The following is a 17,023-nucleotide window of genomic DNA, read 5'->3' as shown; positions in this document are numbered from 1 at the left end:
TACTAACGCATTTGCCAGGCCTTACAGAATAATAAAGCCTATAGTATTCAATAAAGGCGTCATATTTTACTGTTTTCAAACGTTTGGACAATAGTTTATTCTAACATCAGTGTAAAAGTATGTTTACTATATTTTTAAACTGATGACGGCATGCTTTATTGTCAAAACGTTGGATAGATTTGCAAAACTAAGTGCCGATGAATATCACATTCGTTTCTCGAGAGCTGCATAAATGGGGTTTGGACCAAGAGTATAATACTCGTGCAAACCCATTGCTTAAAATATTATAGTACTAAAATAGCAACAGCTTACCGGCAGTTGAATGGAAGAGTTGGACACTGGATCGTGTTGTTGAATCGAAAGACCCTGTTGGCAGAATATTGCAAAAACAAAACAATTTCAACTTTTTTTTTTATTTTCAACAAACTTAGTTACGTTGTTTGTTAGTATTGTCTGGGATCTAAACTAATACCCCCATCGGACAAATACGGATGCCGTGCCAATTCGTATTAGGTGTCGGCTCCGAATAGATATTATCAGACACCGCTAAAAAATATCAATATTCTATTTTTTTTTAAATGTACAGCAGGAGCTTAAGTAACATAGAGGTGATCGACTTTGTCTCTCATGGACCATTATTTTAATTTGAAGGAGAGAAAGGGTGAAAAAATTTGTGTTGAAACAAACAGAAGTGGTGCAATGACTTAAGGCAGTGATCGGTAAACTTTTTTTTGTCGCGGCCCAAAGTAGGCCTTTCAGAGCTATTGAAGGCCCACTACGTAAAGCCACAACAAAACCAGTCAAAATATTTGATTTTAAGGTGAAATATTACACGGCGCTTCAATGCCCAAAAACTGATATACCATAATGTAATTGTAAAACATATTATTAAACGAATCATATACGCGCGAAGCGGGAAAAATATTTCAATTACATATAGTTAAAGTTGGCAAAAATTATAGTTCGACAGGCTGTCAGGACCACATTTGTCACGCGGGCCTTTCCAAGCTGAGCCAATATAAAAACTCTATGCATCGGCCCACTAAAAATGGTTCTTGGGCCCACATTTGGGCCGCGGCCCACAGTTTGCCGACCACTGACTTAAGGCAACAACTTGACTTAAGTTCATTCAAGTCACTGTTTCAAAGGGACTTAAGTTTTTTGGGGGGAAAAATGGATTGCCTTGACTTAAGTCTTTTAAACAAACGACTTGACTTAATGCTTGGTGAAATAAAATGTTACACAAAAAATTAAGTGTGTTCATTACGCTATTTTTATAAAGTTGGGTTATTATCTTAGTTTTTGCACATAAATCTAATCTGCTTGCTATATGTTGCGTTTAGGTTATTTTTTATTTGAGTTATTGTTCATAATTGGACGAGTTTACCAGTTTTTTTAATTTTTATAGTTTAATGTTTTATTTTTATGATAAAAACGTGACGTGGAGTTGGCATCGTCTAATTTATGATTTCACTTGGGCGAATTGATAACGTGGACGTGGACTGGGACTAGACTTGTTATTTATTCGAAAAGACGTGACTTTGACTTGAGTTATTTTACGAATGACTTGAACGGGACTAAAGTTATTGCCAAATGACTTTTGAATAACACTGACAGTGAACATAAAAAACAAAGGGTTGCCCAACCACGTATTACAACTACTGGAAGAGCCATGGCTTACCATCTGCTGAATAATACTCCTGATTCGCATTTTTTTCTGAGGAATCTCTGGGTTCTAAAAACATAACATTCAAAATAGAAAACATTCACGGCCGATTAATACATAGAACGACTGATTATATAACCTACCAGCCGTTGAAGTAAATAGTTCACTTGTGGTCTGTTCAGTACGTTTGGAAGGCCCTGTTGAATGAGTATATAAACCATCAATTGCAACATAATAGAATTAGAACCTATAGTGAACGTACTTTTACACTGATGTTAGAATAAACTATTGTCCAAACGTTTGAAAACAGTAAAATATGACGCCTTTATTGAATACTATAGGCTTTATTATTCTGTAAGGCTGGCCTTGACTTAATTCTTTTAAACAAACGACTTGACTTAATGCTTGGTAAAATAAAATGTTAAACAAAAAATTAAGTGTGTTCATTACGCTATTTTTATAAAGTTGGGTTATTATCTTAGTTTTTGCACATAAATCAAATCTGCTTGCTATATGTTGCGTTTAGGTTATTTTTTATTTGAGTTTTTGTTCATAATTGTACGAGTTTACCATGTTTAATTTTTATAGTTTAATGTTTTATTTTTATGATAAAAACGTGACGTGGAGTTGGCATCGTCTAATTTATGATTTCACTTGGGCAAATTGATAACGTGGACGTGGACTGGGACTAGACTTGTTATTTATTCGAAAAGACGTGACTTTGACTTGAGTTATTTTACGAATGACTTGAACGGGACTAAAGTTATTTCCAAATGACTTTTGAAAAATACTGACAGTGAACATAAAAAACAAAGGGTTGCCCAACCACGTATTACAACTACTGGAAGAGCCATGGCTTACCATCTGCTGAATAATACTCCTGATTCGCAGTTTTTTCTGAGGAATCGCTGGGTTCTAAAAACAGAACATTCAAAATAAAAAACATTCACGGCCGATTAATACATAGAACGACTGATTATATAACCTACCAGCCGTTGAAGTAAAGAGTTCATCTGTGGTCTGTTCAGTACGATTGGAAGGCCCTGTTGAATGAGTACATAAATCATCAATTGCAACATATTAGAATTGGAACCGAATTAGAATTCACTTTAAATAGTTGCGAACAATCAATTTAAATAAATAACCGTTATTCAGTCAAAATAAATGTTAAGAGCAAAAGTGAAATAACAAAAAAATTCATTTGTTACCAATTTTGCTTATTTGTCATGATAATGACGTCAAATGATATTGAATCAAAGGCCGTACGTTTTTTTGCCCGAAAATGTCGGATATCAATTATTATATAAATAAAATAGGAAGAATCGGACATCCCTATGCCTACGCCAGCCAATATATTAGGGTATTGAACATGACTTGCATATAAAAACAATAAACCAAGAAACTAATCGTCTGTTTCCTGGTATAGCTAAAATCAGGACTGAAGAGTCAGACTCGGGACTCGACGGAGTCGGTTTGATTTGCTGGACTCGGGACTCGAGTAAGATAGCGTAAAACTACCTGAAACTCGAGTCCGACGGGCACACGCCCATTGCCAAATTTGTAAAGTACTGTAAAATAGCATATTGTGGAGTATTTTTTAAACGTGTATTGTGGGTGGATAAATGATATAAAATCTCTATGAGTTGTATACTGAATATCCACCTTATTTTAGTTTGGTAAATGGGTAAAATTTAAGCTGAGGAGTCGTAGCCGGGACTCGACGAAATCGCACATTTGGCCAGAGTCGGACTCGGGAGTCGGGGGTCTTATTCTGGTGTATTTTTTGGCCGGAGTCGGATTCAAGTTATTTTTAACCGGCCCCACAGTCCTGGCTAAAAAAACGGCAAAAATGCACAGATTTGTACTGTGTGGACTTTTTGCTTTATGTGCAAGGATTAATACAGAAGAAATAGCAACAAAAATTCTTGCAATATGTGCTTACTAACGCATTTTCCAGGCCTTACAGAATAATAAAGCCTATAGTATTCAATAAAGGCGTCATATTTTACTGTTTTCAAACGTTTGGACAATAGTTTATTCTAACATCAGTGTAAAAGTATGTTCACTATATTTTTAAACTGATGACGGCATGCTTTATTGTCAAAACGTTGGATAGATTTGCAAAACTAAGTGCCGATGAATATCACATTCGTTTCTCGAGAGCTGCATAAATGGGGTTTGGACCAAGAGTATAATACTCGTGCAAACCCATTGCTTAAAATATTATAGTACTAAAATAGCAACAGCTTACCGGCAGTTGAATGGAAGAGTTGGACACTGGATCGTGTTGTTGAATCGAAAGACCCTGTTGGCAGAATATTGCAAAAACAAAACAATTTCAACTTTTTTTTTTATTTTCAACAAACTTAGTTACGTTGTTTGTTAGTATTGTCTGGGATCTAAACTAATACCCCCATCGGACAAATACGGATGCCGTGCCAATTCGTATTAGGTGTCGGCTCCAATTCGATATTATCAGACACCGCTAAAAAATATCAATATTCTATTTTTTTTTAAATGTACAGCAGGAGCTTAAGTAACATAGAGGTGATCGACTTTGTCTCTCATGGACCATTATTTTAATTTGAAGGAGAGAAAGGGTGAAAAAATTTGTGTTGAAACAAACAGAAGTGGTGCAATGACTTAAGGCAGTGATCGGTAAACTTTTTTTTGTCGCGGCCCAAAGTAGGCCTTTCAGAGCTATTGAAGGCCCACTACGTAAAGCCACAACAAAACCAGTCAAAATATTTGATTTTAAGGTGAAATATTACACGGCGCTTCAATGCCCAAAAACTGATATACCATAATGTAATTGTAAAACATATTATTAAACGAATCATATACGCGCGAAGCGGGAAAAATATTTCAATTACATATAGTTAAAGTTGGCAAAAATTATAGTTCGACAGGCTGTCAGGACCACATTTGTCACGCGGGCCTTTCCAAGCTGAGCCAATATAAAAACTCTATGCATCGGCCCACTAAAAATGGTTCTTGGGCCCACATTTGGGCCGCGGCCCACAGTTTGCCGACCACTGACTTAAGGCAACAACTTGACTTAAGTTCATTCAAGTCACTGTTTCAAAGGGACTTAAGTTTTTTTGGGGGAAAAATGGATTGCCTTGACTTAAGTCTTTTAAACAAACGACTTGACTTAATGCTTGGTGAAATAAAATGTTACACAAAAAATTAAGTGTGTTCATTACGCTATTTTTATAAAGTTGGGTTATTATCTTAGTTTTTGCACATAAATCTAATCTGCTTGCTATATGTTGCGTTTAGGTTATTTTTTATTTGAGTTATTGTTCATAATTGGACGAGTTTACCAGTTTTTTTAATTTTTATAGTTTAATGTTTTATTTTTATGATAAAAACGTGACGTAGAGTTGGCATCGTCTAATTTATGATTTCACTTGGGCGAATTGATAACGTGGACGTGGACTGGGACTAGACTTGTTATTTATTCGAAAAGACGTGACTTTGACTTGAGTTATTTTACGAATGACTTGAACGGGACTAAAGTTATTTCCAAATGACTTTTGAAAAATACTGACAGTGAACATAAAAAACAAAGGGTTGCCCAACCACGTATAACAACTACTGGAAGAGCCATGGCTTACCATCTGCTGAATAATACTCCTGATTCGCAGTTTTTTCTGAGGAATCGCTGGGTTCTAAAAACAGAACATTCAAAATAAAAAACATTCACGGCCGATTGATACATAGAACGACTGATTATATAACCTACCAGCCGTTGAAGTAAAGAGTTCATTTGTGGTCTGTTCAGTACGATTGGAAGGCCCTGTTGAATGAGTACATAAATCATCAATTGCAACATATTAGAATTAGAACCGAATTAGAATTCACTTTAAATAGTTGCAAACAATCAATTTAAATAAATAACCGTTATTCAGTCAAAATAAATGTTAAGAGCAAAAGTGAAATAACAAAAAAAATCATTTGTTACCAATTTTGCTTATTTGTCATGATAATGACGTCAAATGATATTGGATCAAAGGCCGTACGTTTTACCCGAAAATGTCGGATATTAATTAATATATAAATAATATAGGAAGAATCGGACATCCCTATGCCTACGCCAGCCAATATATTAGGGTATTGAACATGACTTGCATATAAAAACAAGAAACCAAGAAACTCATCGTCTGTTTCCTGGTATAGCTAAAATCAGGACTGAAGAGTCAGACTCGGGACTCGACGGAGTCGGTTTGAGTTGCTGGACTCGGGACTCGAGTAAGATAGCGTAAAACTACCTGAGACTCGAGTCCGACGGGCACACGCCCATTGCCAAATTACTGTAAAATAGCATATTGTGGAGTATTTTTTAAACGTGTATTGTGGGTGGATAAATGATATAAAATCTCTATGAGTTGTATGCTGAATATCCACCTTATTTTAGTTTGGTAAATGGGTAAAATTTAAGCTGAGGAGTCGTCGCCGGGACTCGACGAAATCGCACATTTGGCCATAGTCGGATTCGGGAGTCGGGGGTCTTATTCTGGTGTATTTTTTGGCCGGAGTCGGATTCAAGTTATTTTTAACCGGCCCCAGAGTCCTGGCTAAAAGAACGGCAAAAATGCACAGATTTGTACTGTGTGGACTTTTTGCTTTATATGCAAGGTTTAGTACAGAAGAAATAGCAACAAAAATTCTTGCAATATGTGCTTACTAACGCATTTTCCAGGCCTTACAGAATAATAAAGCCTATAGTATTCAATAAAGGCGTCATATTTTACTGTTTTCAAACGTTTGGACAATAGTTTATTCTAACATCAGTGTAAAAGTACGTTTACTATATTTTTAAACTGATGACGGCATGCTTTATTGTCGAAACGTTGGATAGATTTGCAAAACTGAGTGCCGATGAACATCACCCTACCACATTCTTTTCTCGAGAGCTGCATAAATGGGGTTTGGACCAAGAGTATAATACTCGTGCAAACCCATTGCTTAAAATATTATAGTATTGAAAATAATATTAACTTACTGGCAGTTGAATGGAAGAGTTGGACCCTGGATCCTTCTGTTGAATCGAAAGACCCTGTTAGCAGAATATTGCAAAAACAAAACAATTTCAACTTTGGTTTAACATTAAAGACAGGTTTAGTCAACTTATGGCGCATAACACGATTACCTGTGGCGTGCTAACGAAAAGCATGCTTACTAAAAGGGATGTCCGATGCTTGACAATTTAACCCAAAGCCGATACCTAATATTTTAGACCAAAAGTATCGCGAACCACTTCGATAGTAAATTGCGTCATTGTTATGGCCAAATTAGCAAAAGTGGTGAAATTTAATGCTTTGAGGGTTGTTAAGCAAAAAAAGTGTTGGGCGATGGAAAACTTAGTTACGTTGTTTGTTAGTATTGTCTGGGATCTAAACTAATACCCCCATCGGACAAATACGGATGCCATGCCAATTCGTATTAGGTGTCGGCTCCGATCCGATATTATCAGACATCGCTATATTATCAGACACCGTTAAAAAATATCAATTTCTATTTAAAAAAAAAATGTACAGCAGGAGCTTAAGTAAAATAGAGGTGATCGACTTTGTCTCTCATGGACCATTATTTTAATTTGAAGGAGAGAAAGGGTGAACAAATTTGTGTTGAAACAAACAGAAGTGTTGCAATGACTTAAGGCAGTGATCGGTAAACTTTTTTTTGTCGCGGCCCAAAGTAGGCTTTTCAGAGCTATTGAAGGCCCACTACGTAAAGCCACAACAAAACCAGTCAAAATATTTTATTTTAAGGTGAAATATTACACGGCGCCTCAATGCCCAAAAACTGATATACCATAATGTAATTGTAAAACATAGTATTAAACGAAGAATATACGCGCGAAGCGGAAAAAAAAATATTTCAATTATATGTAGTTAAAGTTGGCAAAAATTATAGTTCGACAGGCTGTGAGGACCAAATTTGTCACGCGGGCCTTTCCAAGCTGAGCCAATATAAAAATTCTATGCATCGGCCCACTAAAAATGGTTCTTGGGCCCACATTTGGGCCGCGGCCCACAGTTTGCCGACCACTGACTTAAGGCAATAACTTGACTTAAGTTCATTCAAGTCACTGTTTCAAAGGGACTTAAGTTTTTTGGGGGGAAAAATGGATTGCCTTGACTTAAGTCTTTTAAACAAACGACTTGACTTAATGCTTGGTAAAATAAAATGTTAAACAAAAAATTAAGTGGGTTCATTACGCTATTTTTATAAAGTTGGGTTATTATCTTAGTTTTTGCACATAAATCAAATCTGCTTGCTATATGTTGCGTTTAGGTTATTTTTTATTTGAGTTATTGTTCATAATTGGACGAGTTTACCAGTTTTTTTAATTTTTATAGTTTAATGTTTTATTTTTATGATAAAAACGTGACGTGGAGTTGGCATCGTCTAATTTATGATTTCACTTGGGCAAATTGATAACGTGGACGTGGACTGGGACTAGACTTGTTATTTATTCGAAAAGACGTGACTTTGACTTGAGTTATTTTACGAATGACTTGAACGGGACTAAAGTTATTTCCAAATGACTTTTGAAAAACACTGACAGTGAACATAAAAAACAAAGGGTTGCCCAACCACGTATTACAACTACTGGAAGATCCATGGCTTACCGTCTGCTGAATAATACTCCTGATTCGCAGTTTTTTCTGAGGAATCGCTGGGTTCTAAAAACAGAACATTCAAAATATAATTCACTTTTATAGTTGCGAACAATCAATTTAAATAAATAACCGTTATTCAGTCAAAATAAATGTTAAGAGCAAAAGTGAAATAACAAAAAAAATCATTTGTTACCAATTTTGCTTATTTGTCATGATAATGACGTCAAATGATATTGGATCAAAGGCCGTACGTTTTACCCGAAAATGTCGGATATTAATTAATATATAAATAAAATAGGAAGAATCGGACATCCCTATGACTACGCATGTAGCCAATATATTAGGGTATTGAACATGACTTACATATAAAAACAAGAAACCAAGAAACTCATCGTCTGTTTCCTGGTATAGCTAAAATCAGGACTGAAGAGTCAGACTCGGGACTCGACGGAGTCGGTTTGAGTTGCTGGACTCGGGACTCGAGTAAGATAGCGTAAAACTACCTGAGACTCGAGTCCGACGGGCACACGCCCATTGCCAAATTACTGTAAAATAGCATATTGTGGAGTATTTTTTAAACGTGTATTGTGGGTGGATAAATGATATAAAATCTCTATGAGTTGTATGCTGAATATCCACCTTATTTTAGTTTGGTAAATGGGTAAAATTTAAGCTGAGGAGTCGTAGCCGGGACTCGACGAAATCGCACATTTAGCCAGAGTCGGATTCGGGAGTCGGGGGTCTTATTCTGGTGTATTTTTTGGCCGGAGTCGGATTCAAGTTATTTTTAACCGGCCCCAGAGTCCTGGCTAAAAGAACGGCAAAAATGCACAGATTTGTACTGTGTGGACTTTTTGCTTTATATGCAAGGTTTAGTACAGAAGAAATAGCAACAAAAATTCTTGCAATATGTGCTTACTAACGCATTTTCCAGGCCTTACAGAATAATAAAGCCTATAGTATTCAATAAAGGCGTCATATTTTACTGTTTTCAAACGTTTGGACAATAGTTTATTCTAACATCAGTGTAAAAGTACGTTTACTATATTTTTAAACTGATGACGGCATGCTTTATTGTCGAAACGTTGGATAGATTTGCAAAACTAAGTGCCGATGAACATCACCCTACCACATTCTTTTCTCGAGAGCTGCATAAATGGGGTTTGGACCAAGAGTATAATACTCGTGCAAACCCATTGCTTAAAATATTATAGTATTGAAAATAATATTAACTTACTGGGAGTGGAATGGAAGAGTTGGACCCTGGATCCTTCTGTTGAATCGGAAGACCCTGTTAGCAGAATATTGCAAAAACAAAACAATTTCAACTTTGGTTTAACATTAAAGACAGGTTTAGTCAACTTATGGCGCATAATACGATTACCTGTGGCGTGCTAACGAAAAGCATGCTTACTAAAAGGGATGTCCGATGCTTGACAATTTAACCCAAAGCCGATACCTAATATTTTAGACCAAAAGTATCGCGATCCACTCCGATAGTAAATTGCGTCATTGTTATGGCCAAATCAGCAAAAGTGGTGAAATTTAATGCTTTTAGGGTTGTTAAGCAAAAAAGTGTTGGGCGATGGAAAACTTAGTTACGTTGTTTGTTAGTATTGTCTTGGATCTAAACTAATACCCCCATCGGACAAATACGGATGCCATGCCAATTCGTATTAGGTATCGGCTCCGATCCGATATTATCAGACACCGCTAAAAAATATCAATATTCTATTTAAAAAAAATGTACAGCAGGAGCTTAAGTAAAATAGAGGTGATCGACTTTGTCTCTCATGGACCATTATTTTAATTTGAAGGAGAGAAAGGGTGAAAAAAATTGTGTTGAAACAAACAGAAGTGGTGCGATGACTTAAGGCAGTGATCGGTAAACTTTTTTTTTGTCGCGGCCCAAAGTAGGCTTTTGAGAGCTATTGAAGGCCAACTACGTAAAGCCACAACAAAACCAGTCAAAATATTTGATTTTAAGGTGAAATATTACACGGCGCCTCAATGCACAAAAACTGATATACCATAATGTAATTGTAAAACATAGTATTAAACGATGAATATACGCGCGAAGCGGGAAAAATATTTCAATTACATATAGTTAAAGTTGGCAAAAATTATAGTTCGACAGGCTGTCAGGACCACATTTGTCACGCGGGCCTTTCCAAGCTGAGCCAATATAAAAATGCTATGCATCGGCCCACTAAAAATGGTTCTTGGGCCCACATTTGGGCCGCGGCCCACAGTTTGCCGACCACTGACTTAAGGCAATAACTTGACTTAAGTTCATTCAAGTCACTGTTTCAGAGGGACTTAAGTTTTTTGGGGGGAAAAATGGATTGCCTTGACTTAAGTCTTTTAAACAAATGACTTGACTTAATGCTTGGTAAAATAAAATGTTAAACAAAAAATTAAGTGTGTTCATTACGCTATTTTTATAAAGTTGGGTTATTATCTTAGTTTTTGCACATAAATCTAATCTGCTTGCTATATGTTGCGTTTAGGTTATTTTTTATTTGAGTTATTGTTCATAATTGGACGAGTTTACCAGTTTTTTAATTTTTATAGTTTAATGTTTTATTTTTATGATAAAAACGTGACGTGGAGTTGGCATCGTCTAATTTATGATTTCACTTGGGCAAATTGATAACGTGGACGTGGACTGGGACTAGACTTGTTATTTATTCGAAAAGACGTGACTTTGACTTGAGTTATTTTACGAATGACTTGAACGGGACTAAAGTTATTTCCAAATGACTTTTGAAAAACACTGACAGTGAACATAAAAAACAAAGGGTTGCCCAACCACGTATTACAACTACTGGAAGAGCCATGGCTTACCGTCTGCTGAATAATACTCCTGATTCGCAGTTTTTTCTGAGGAATCGCTGGGTTCTAAAAACAGAACATTCAAAATAGAAAACATTCACGGCCGATTAATACATAGAACGACTGATTATATAACCTACCAGCCGTTGAAGTAAAGAGTTCACTTGTGGTCTGTTCAGTACGATTGGAAGGCCCTGTTGAATGAGTATATAAATCATCAATTGCAACATAATAGAATTAGAACCGAATTAGAATTCACTTTAAAAAGTTGCGAACAATCAATTTAAATAAATAACCGTTATTCAGTCAAAATAAATGTTAAGAGCAAAAGTGAAATAACAACTGTAATCAGGAAAAAAGACACAATTTTGATTAAAACATTTTTGAAAATTGCTTTTATATTACAAAGCGGACGAGTAAATTTAAACAAAATACATATAGTTTTGGAGCATACTGTTTAGAGGTTATAGTTAGACGTAGTAAGAATACCAAAGATCATTCAGAAGTAGGTATCATTTTTAACATTTGTAATACACGGTTACTGTTTATTGACATGATGAGAAGTCACTGATACTCTAACTATGTTGAAAATAAGTAATTCGAAACGTTTAAAATGATACCTACTTCTATATGAGCTTTGGTATTCTTGTTGAATATATATATATTGATATATATAACATAAAAAAAAACATATGAATATCCAAACCTTTTTGTCTGTCATCCGGACGATAAGTATCACTTCTGGTTGAAGGCTTAGCGGCATTCAAGTTGATTATCATGTCTATAGATGTTCGTACAAGATGTTTTAACTCTTACGTTGACAAAAAACTTATATTATAGATGTGTCTTAAATGAAAATCATTGACTAAAAAGGGCAAGGGGTGGGGGTGGGGGGTATTTTGAGCGAAAATTGAGTAAAAAGAAAGAAACCTACCACCGTGTATTATGATGCCTCCGTATTGGTCTGTTAAAAAATAATATAATATATTAAAAAGGGTAAAAAACAATAATTTTAATTACTAATTATTGTATAATTAGAATTTTCTTTCGAATAACAGAATCCGTATTGTGAAAAACAAACGATTCTGGTTGCACATCAGTGATAAAGATTAAACTAATTAAAGAAAAAGCAGTTTTTCTGGATGTTACGTTATAAATCCATTTTTTGTTAAATTGCTATGTTACTTCTGTGAGTATTTACACATTTAGCAGTTGTCCAACAAATTAAAATTATGTTGATTTAGTAATTCACAAACACCAAAACCAGAGGTTTGTTGTTAATCTGCTTCAACAGAAACGTTTGAAATATAAATTAAAATACAGTAGCAAAAATAGAAAATACCCTACCCCCATGGCATGCTCGCCTTTTAGCACCTCTATGTTGATCTGAAACAAATACATCAATCTGACAATGCACTTTGAAATCAATAAGACAAATTAATTAGGTTTTTTAGTTTAGTCGATTTAGTGTGGAGTTAGATAATAAGGTGATCAATGCCCCCTGTTGACATATTAAACGAAAACAAGTAAGAAGATTAATATGCAGAATATGAGCATTTTGTTCTGAGGCCCCCAAACATGAAATACGATACTTGAAAGAAATGAGTTGACTCAATTTAGAATGTCCGATATTAGTACTTTATTCCGAAAACGGTATCCTAAATTTTATGTCGTTGGCATTTAATTCAATACCAACTGCGAGCTGTTTAATTTTCGTTTATTTTAGCATCACATTAAACCGATTAACGGAAATGTTAGTAAGGATGCATAATGCAATAATCTTTTCTGTGAGGTACCACTATTGCAATCGGAATCGAGTGTTATAAATTTCGGTTTTGATGTCCAAAGATTAATTGTATTCAATTCCGCTATGTTCACATGTAATATGCAATAAACTTTGTCCTATTCAAACCTTGTATTCCCCACTTGACTGGTTTGTTTTCTTCCCTGGCATCAAAAGTTATGTTCCGACCCATTTCAGGAGCACCAGTCGGGCTAAACATTTCATCAGGCACAGAAGGAACTGAATGACGTAATGAAGCACCAGCACCAAAGCCATTGACGCCAACGAAACGGTCACCCTCTTCGATATCATCATCTGTGAAATATCCTTTTTTTAATAATTCCGCTTAACGATAGAAACGTATTATTTGATAATTGTAGCAAAATAGATTTAAACCGAGAAACAGAGCTGCAGGGTCGAAGTCGGACTCGGGACTTGTTCTTCCAAAATATCTTAAGTCAAGTCAGGTCATTTTCACTGAAAAATAAAGCCCCAGTCCAAGTCATTGACAATGACAAGTCAAATCCAGTTATAACGTTAACATAAAAATAAAATTTTAAATGTTTAAAAGTGGTAGACTCGCCCTTTTCTGTTTAGAAATAAATTAATAAAATCTGGTCTTGAACGCTTTTCATGATCCCATCGAGTTTCACCTAAGTAAAAAAGGATATGTTCTGTGTTAAATTTTTAGATGAGTTAAATGGCTATTATGATATTTTTAGCATGGAGGTAGTCATTGATGCTAGTGAAGTAGTGAGTTGCATGCTCAATTTGCTTTTTTGGTTATTTGCAAAAAAACTGGTATTCACGATTGACATTTGTTAAATATTCCATTATGGTGAGTGCAAGTATTTGATGTGCTGTTGGCGTTTTATACCGACATACATCAAATGAAAAGTTCTTACCCTTTCGTGACCTCAAGCGAGATAGGCATTGTTTGATGATCTTCTTCCCTTTAACCACACCAGCTTTCTAAGGAAAAAATAAACTAGAACATGCTGGTAAAAGGCAAAGCAAGCGTCTTTAGCTACCCGATCAACAACAACAGAAAAGTATGCAGTATTTAATTATCAGCGAGCAAATGCATCTGAACTCAAAACACAGTATTATTTTAATATAACATATATTACTAGATAGAACGTAACAACTAACTTTTAATTAAGCGTAGGCTATATAAATATAGGCCCGCGATTCTCAACTATTTACGAGTGATGCCCCTACCATGCATGGGTTCGCAAAAGGGTTGATATTAGAAAATGCAATGTCCGAAAGACATCAGAAGAAGTTTATGAAAATCACAACACAGTTGACTATAATATATAATAGGCATTATTCCGATATATTTAGGCTTTATTTCGGCAGGTTTGTGTCTTTCCCAGTCGATTTTAACTTTATTCTGTCGTGGATGTTCCCGCAAATTAGACTTTATTAGGTCGTTGATCTTAATACTATATGGTACTATATATTTTTTTGGCTTTGGGTTTTGTTGCTTTGTACAGGATTTGTAGTTAACGCTGTTATTAACCACTAGGCATTAATCTGGACACAACTCCTTAAGTTGGTTATCATCGCAGTCCAGGTTTTTATTTCTAGTTCGCCTTGTCTTGGAAATGCAAGACTGAATTCTCAGATTACAAAACCGTCCAGAAAACCCTAACACGATTATCAGTTACCCACATCTCAGTTACACTGGCTCTAATTGTTACAGTGGCTCTAAAACTGTTACGTATATGAGTGTTGTAAACAAGTCATTTCAAGCAAGTCAAGTCATTTGCGAAATAACTCAAGCAAATACCAGTCAAGTGAGCGTCATAGCATTTTAAGTATATTTGCCTTAAAATAATTGTAACTGAAAGTTATAACAAAAGCGTAGCAAGTAACGAGCATACCGTTTTTCAAGTGAATTCGGGGTAAATTAAAGAATAATTCACTAACAAATTTGTATGAAAACACTTAAGTCTAAGTCAAGATATTTATCTGAAAAACTTAAGTAAAGTCATTTAAAACCAAAAGGAGTAAAAAGGTATTAAGTTAGGTTAAAACTGGAAATATACAACAACTTGTTTTATAGCTAGAATACCTGAAATCCTACTTTCCTGATTTCATCCAGATTACTTTCGATAACTTCGTTAACTTTACCCAACTCGTGAGGCGTAACCATAAACTGCTCGCAGTACACCTTTCTCAGTTCTTTGTACATCAGTTGTTCTTTCTCGCCCTTTACACCGCATTCAGCCAAAGCCTGGTTAAAGCTTTCAAGGAGATCTCCTTTGGAGTAGGCATCGTTAACATTCTTGGCTCCTTCCTTCGTTGTCGTCAGCACATCTATCGTCAAAGGATCCTTTGCGATATGTATAACTTTTGCATTTGGGTTTAACTTTGCGATAGTCGCTGTTAAGGATGTAAGCAGCGCGTCGCTATTTTTGTACACACTGTGATTAGAGTCGTCTATCGGGGGCTCGTCCTTTGACGTATCATCACCAACCATCTTTGACAGATTTTGTGCACCATCGGCAGCCTTTTTCGATGACCCCGCGGCTTCACTTAATTTAGTTGTAGCTTCTGCGACCATTTTTGTTCCGGAACCAAACGTCTTTGCCAGCGCCGCGAATCCGCTAACACCGGCGCCCACAGATGCTAAATTACCTACTGTCGGAATTGCCGAACCTACTATAGTTGCAGCACCTCCTAAGGCTGAAGCAACATCTGCTACGTTGGAAACAACACCACCAGCTTCAGCGAGACCTTTGCTAGTACTTTCCGCCTTTCCAGCGAATTTAGAAGATGCCTCTCCAACAGTTTTCGCCTTTTTTCCCATCCAACTCGTGTTGGCTGCTACAGGCACCGTAAGTTCCAAAGAAAAACAAGAAATCGAAACTGTCATTTTATTTTAAGTTGATATACTAGAAGGTAATAAAGAAGAAACAGGACATCTTTGATAATTTTTTAATTTTTGTACACATCTTTCACTACCTGTATGTCAACCGTTGTAGCAAAAAACACTCAATTGTGTAAATCTGTTGAGAGAAAGTTTTATTGAGTTTCGACAAACGGGTCCTTGATGGTCGAACGGCCACGGTTACTATCTATATTAGACAAGGCCATTACACTATGAAGTTATGCTTCAACTATTGATTAAAAACAAGAATAAGAGTGCCGTCTTCAACAAGAGTGGCTCACCGATGCAAACTTTTCTAACTGCAAAATATGTACGAGTTTAACTTGTGATTTAAATATTCTATCTTTGGACTAAAATTGTGTTCTTCTTTAAAACTTAGAATTTAAACTACAGTAATGCTTATTTGCTGAACATATTTAAAGTTTTTGCTTTTCGTTCCGATCGCATATGTATTATTTAGTAAATATAATGTTATAAGTAACGTGTCGCAAATTAAAAAAGAGTTACATTGAAAAAATAATCTTTCTTATGGCTGTACTTGTCTAATAATAAATAGGGTAATCAAGTGTCACTACAAAACGACAAATTGTATTGTATTCTCGACAAGATTTCGCACAACCGTGCTTCATACGGTCGTGCTTCATAAAGTAGATATTAAAGCAATTAAAAAGCACGAACTAAATTGTTTTCATTTCTACTTTGACCTGATGAAGGGCGGTTGTGCGAAAGATTGTCGAGAATACAACACAATTGGTCTTTTTATAGTGACACTTGATTACCCTATTAAAAAAACAGAATTTGAAAATCGTATAAACCTTGCAAAGTTTCAAATAGCCTCAAATAGCAATATTGAAAAAAAATACTAAAATTCGCCCAGTGAGAAGCTTTCCGAACATACGTCCAAGTTCTCAAAAAACGACTGACAATGTTCAGCACAAGTGTATTCCCTTCCATTCATCGCACTTTTACCATTTCGCCAGGAAAACAACATGACAAAGCGATCATGTGTGTAATATCGAGTTTTGTTTCTTTTGTTATTTCTGTGGTATAATGTTGCCAACACAAGAAAACGGAACTTCGACTAGCACCCACCCGTATCACGTGATTAGAGACAGCCAATCAAATTGTGCGCACCGAAGCGTTACCCACAGTCTACTGTACAACACAAATATGATGTGTGCTCGGATTAAGGTAAGGACTGGATGAGG

The 17,023-nt window shown here is 35.7% G+C and overlaps 1 protein-coding gene across 1 annotated transcript; it reads right to left on the bottom strand.

The window, feature by feature from the left end:
• Nucleotides 1-1,658: 1,658 nt before the first annotated feature.
• On the bottom strand, nucleotides 1,659-15,734 carry LOC146158170 (uncharacterized). Its single transcript, XM_083383844.1, has 11 exons — nucleotides 14,997-15,734; nucleotides 13,822-13,888; nucleotides 13,046-13,231; nucleotides 11,274-11,327; nucleotides 11,146-11,199; nucleotides 9,536-9,589; nucleotides 5,415-5,468; nucleotides 5,287-5,340; nucleotides 2,528-2,581; nucleotides 1,810-1,863; nucleotides 1,659-1,735 (listed from the first exon to the last, which is right to left on the bottom strand). The coding sequence occupies exons 1-11, from the start codon at nucleotides 15,732-15,734 to the stop codon at nucleotides 1,659-1,661; spliced, it is 1,446 nt and encodes a 481-aa protein (XP_083239970.1).
• Between the last annotated feature and the right edge of the window lie 1,289 nt (nucleotides 15,735-17,023).

Source organism: Ascidiella aspersa, chromosome 3, assembly GCF_963924565.1.
Source record: "Ascidiella aspersa chromosome 3, kaAscAspe10.2, whole genome shotgun sequence".
Taxonomy (NCBI): Eukaryota; Metazoa; Chordata; class Ascidiacea; order Phlebobranchia; family Ascidiidae; genus Ascidiella; species Ascidiella aspersa.
This window is presented reverse-complemented; position numbering and strand designations above follow the sequence as displayed.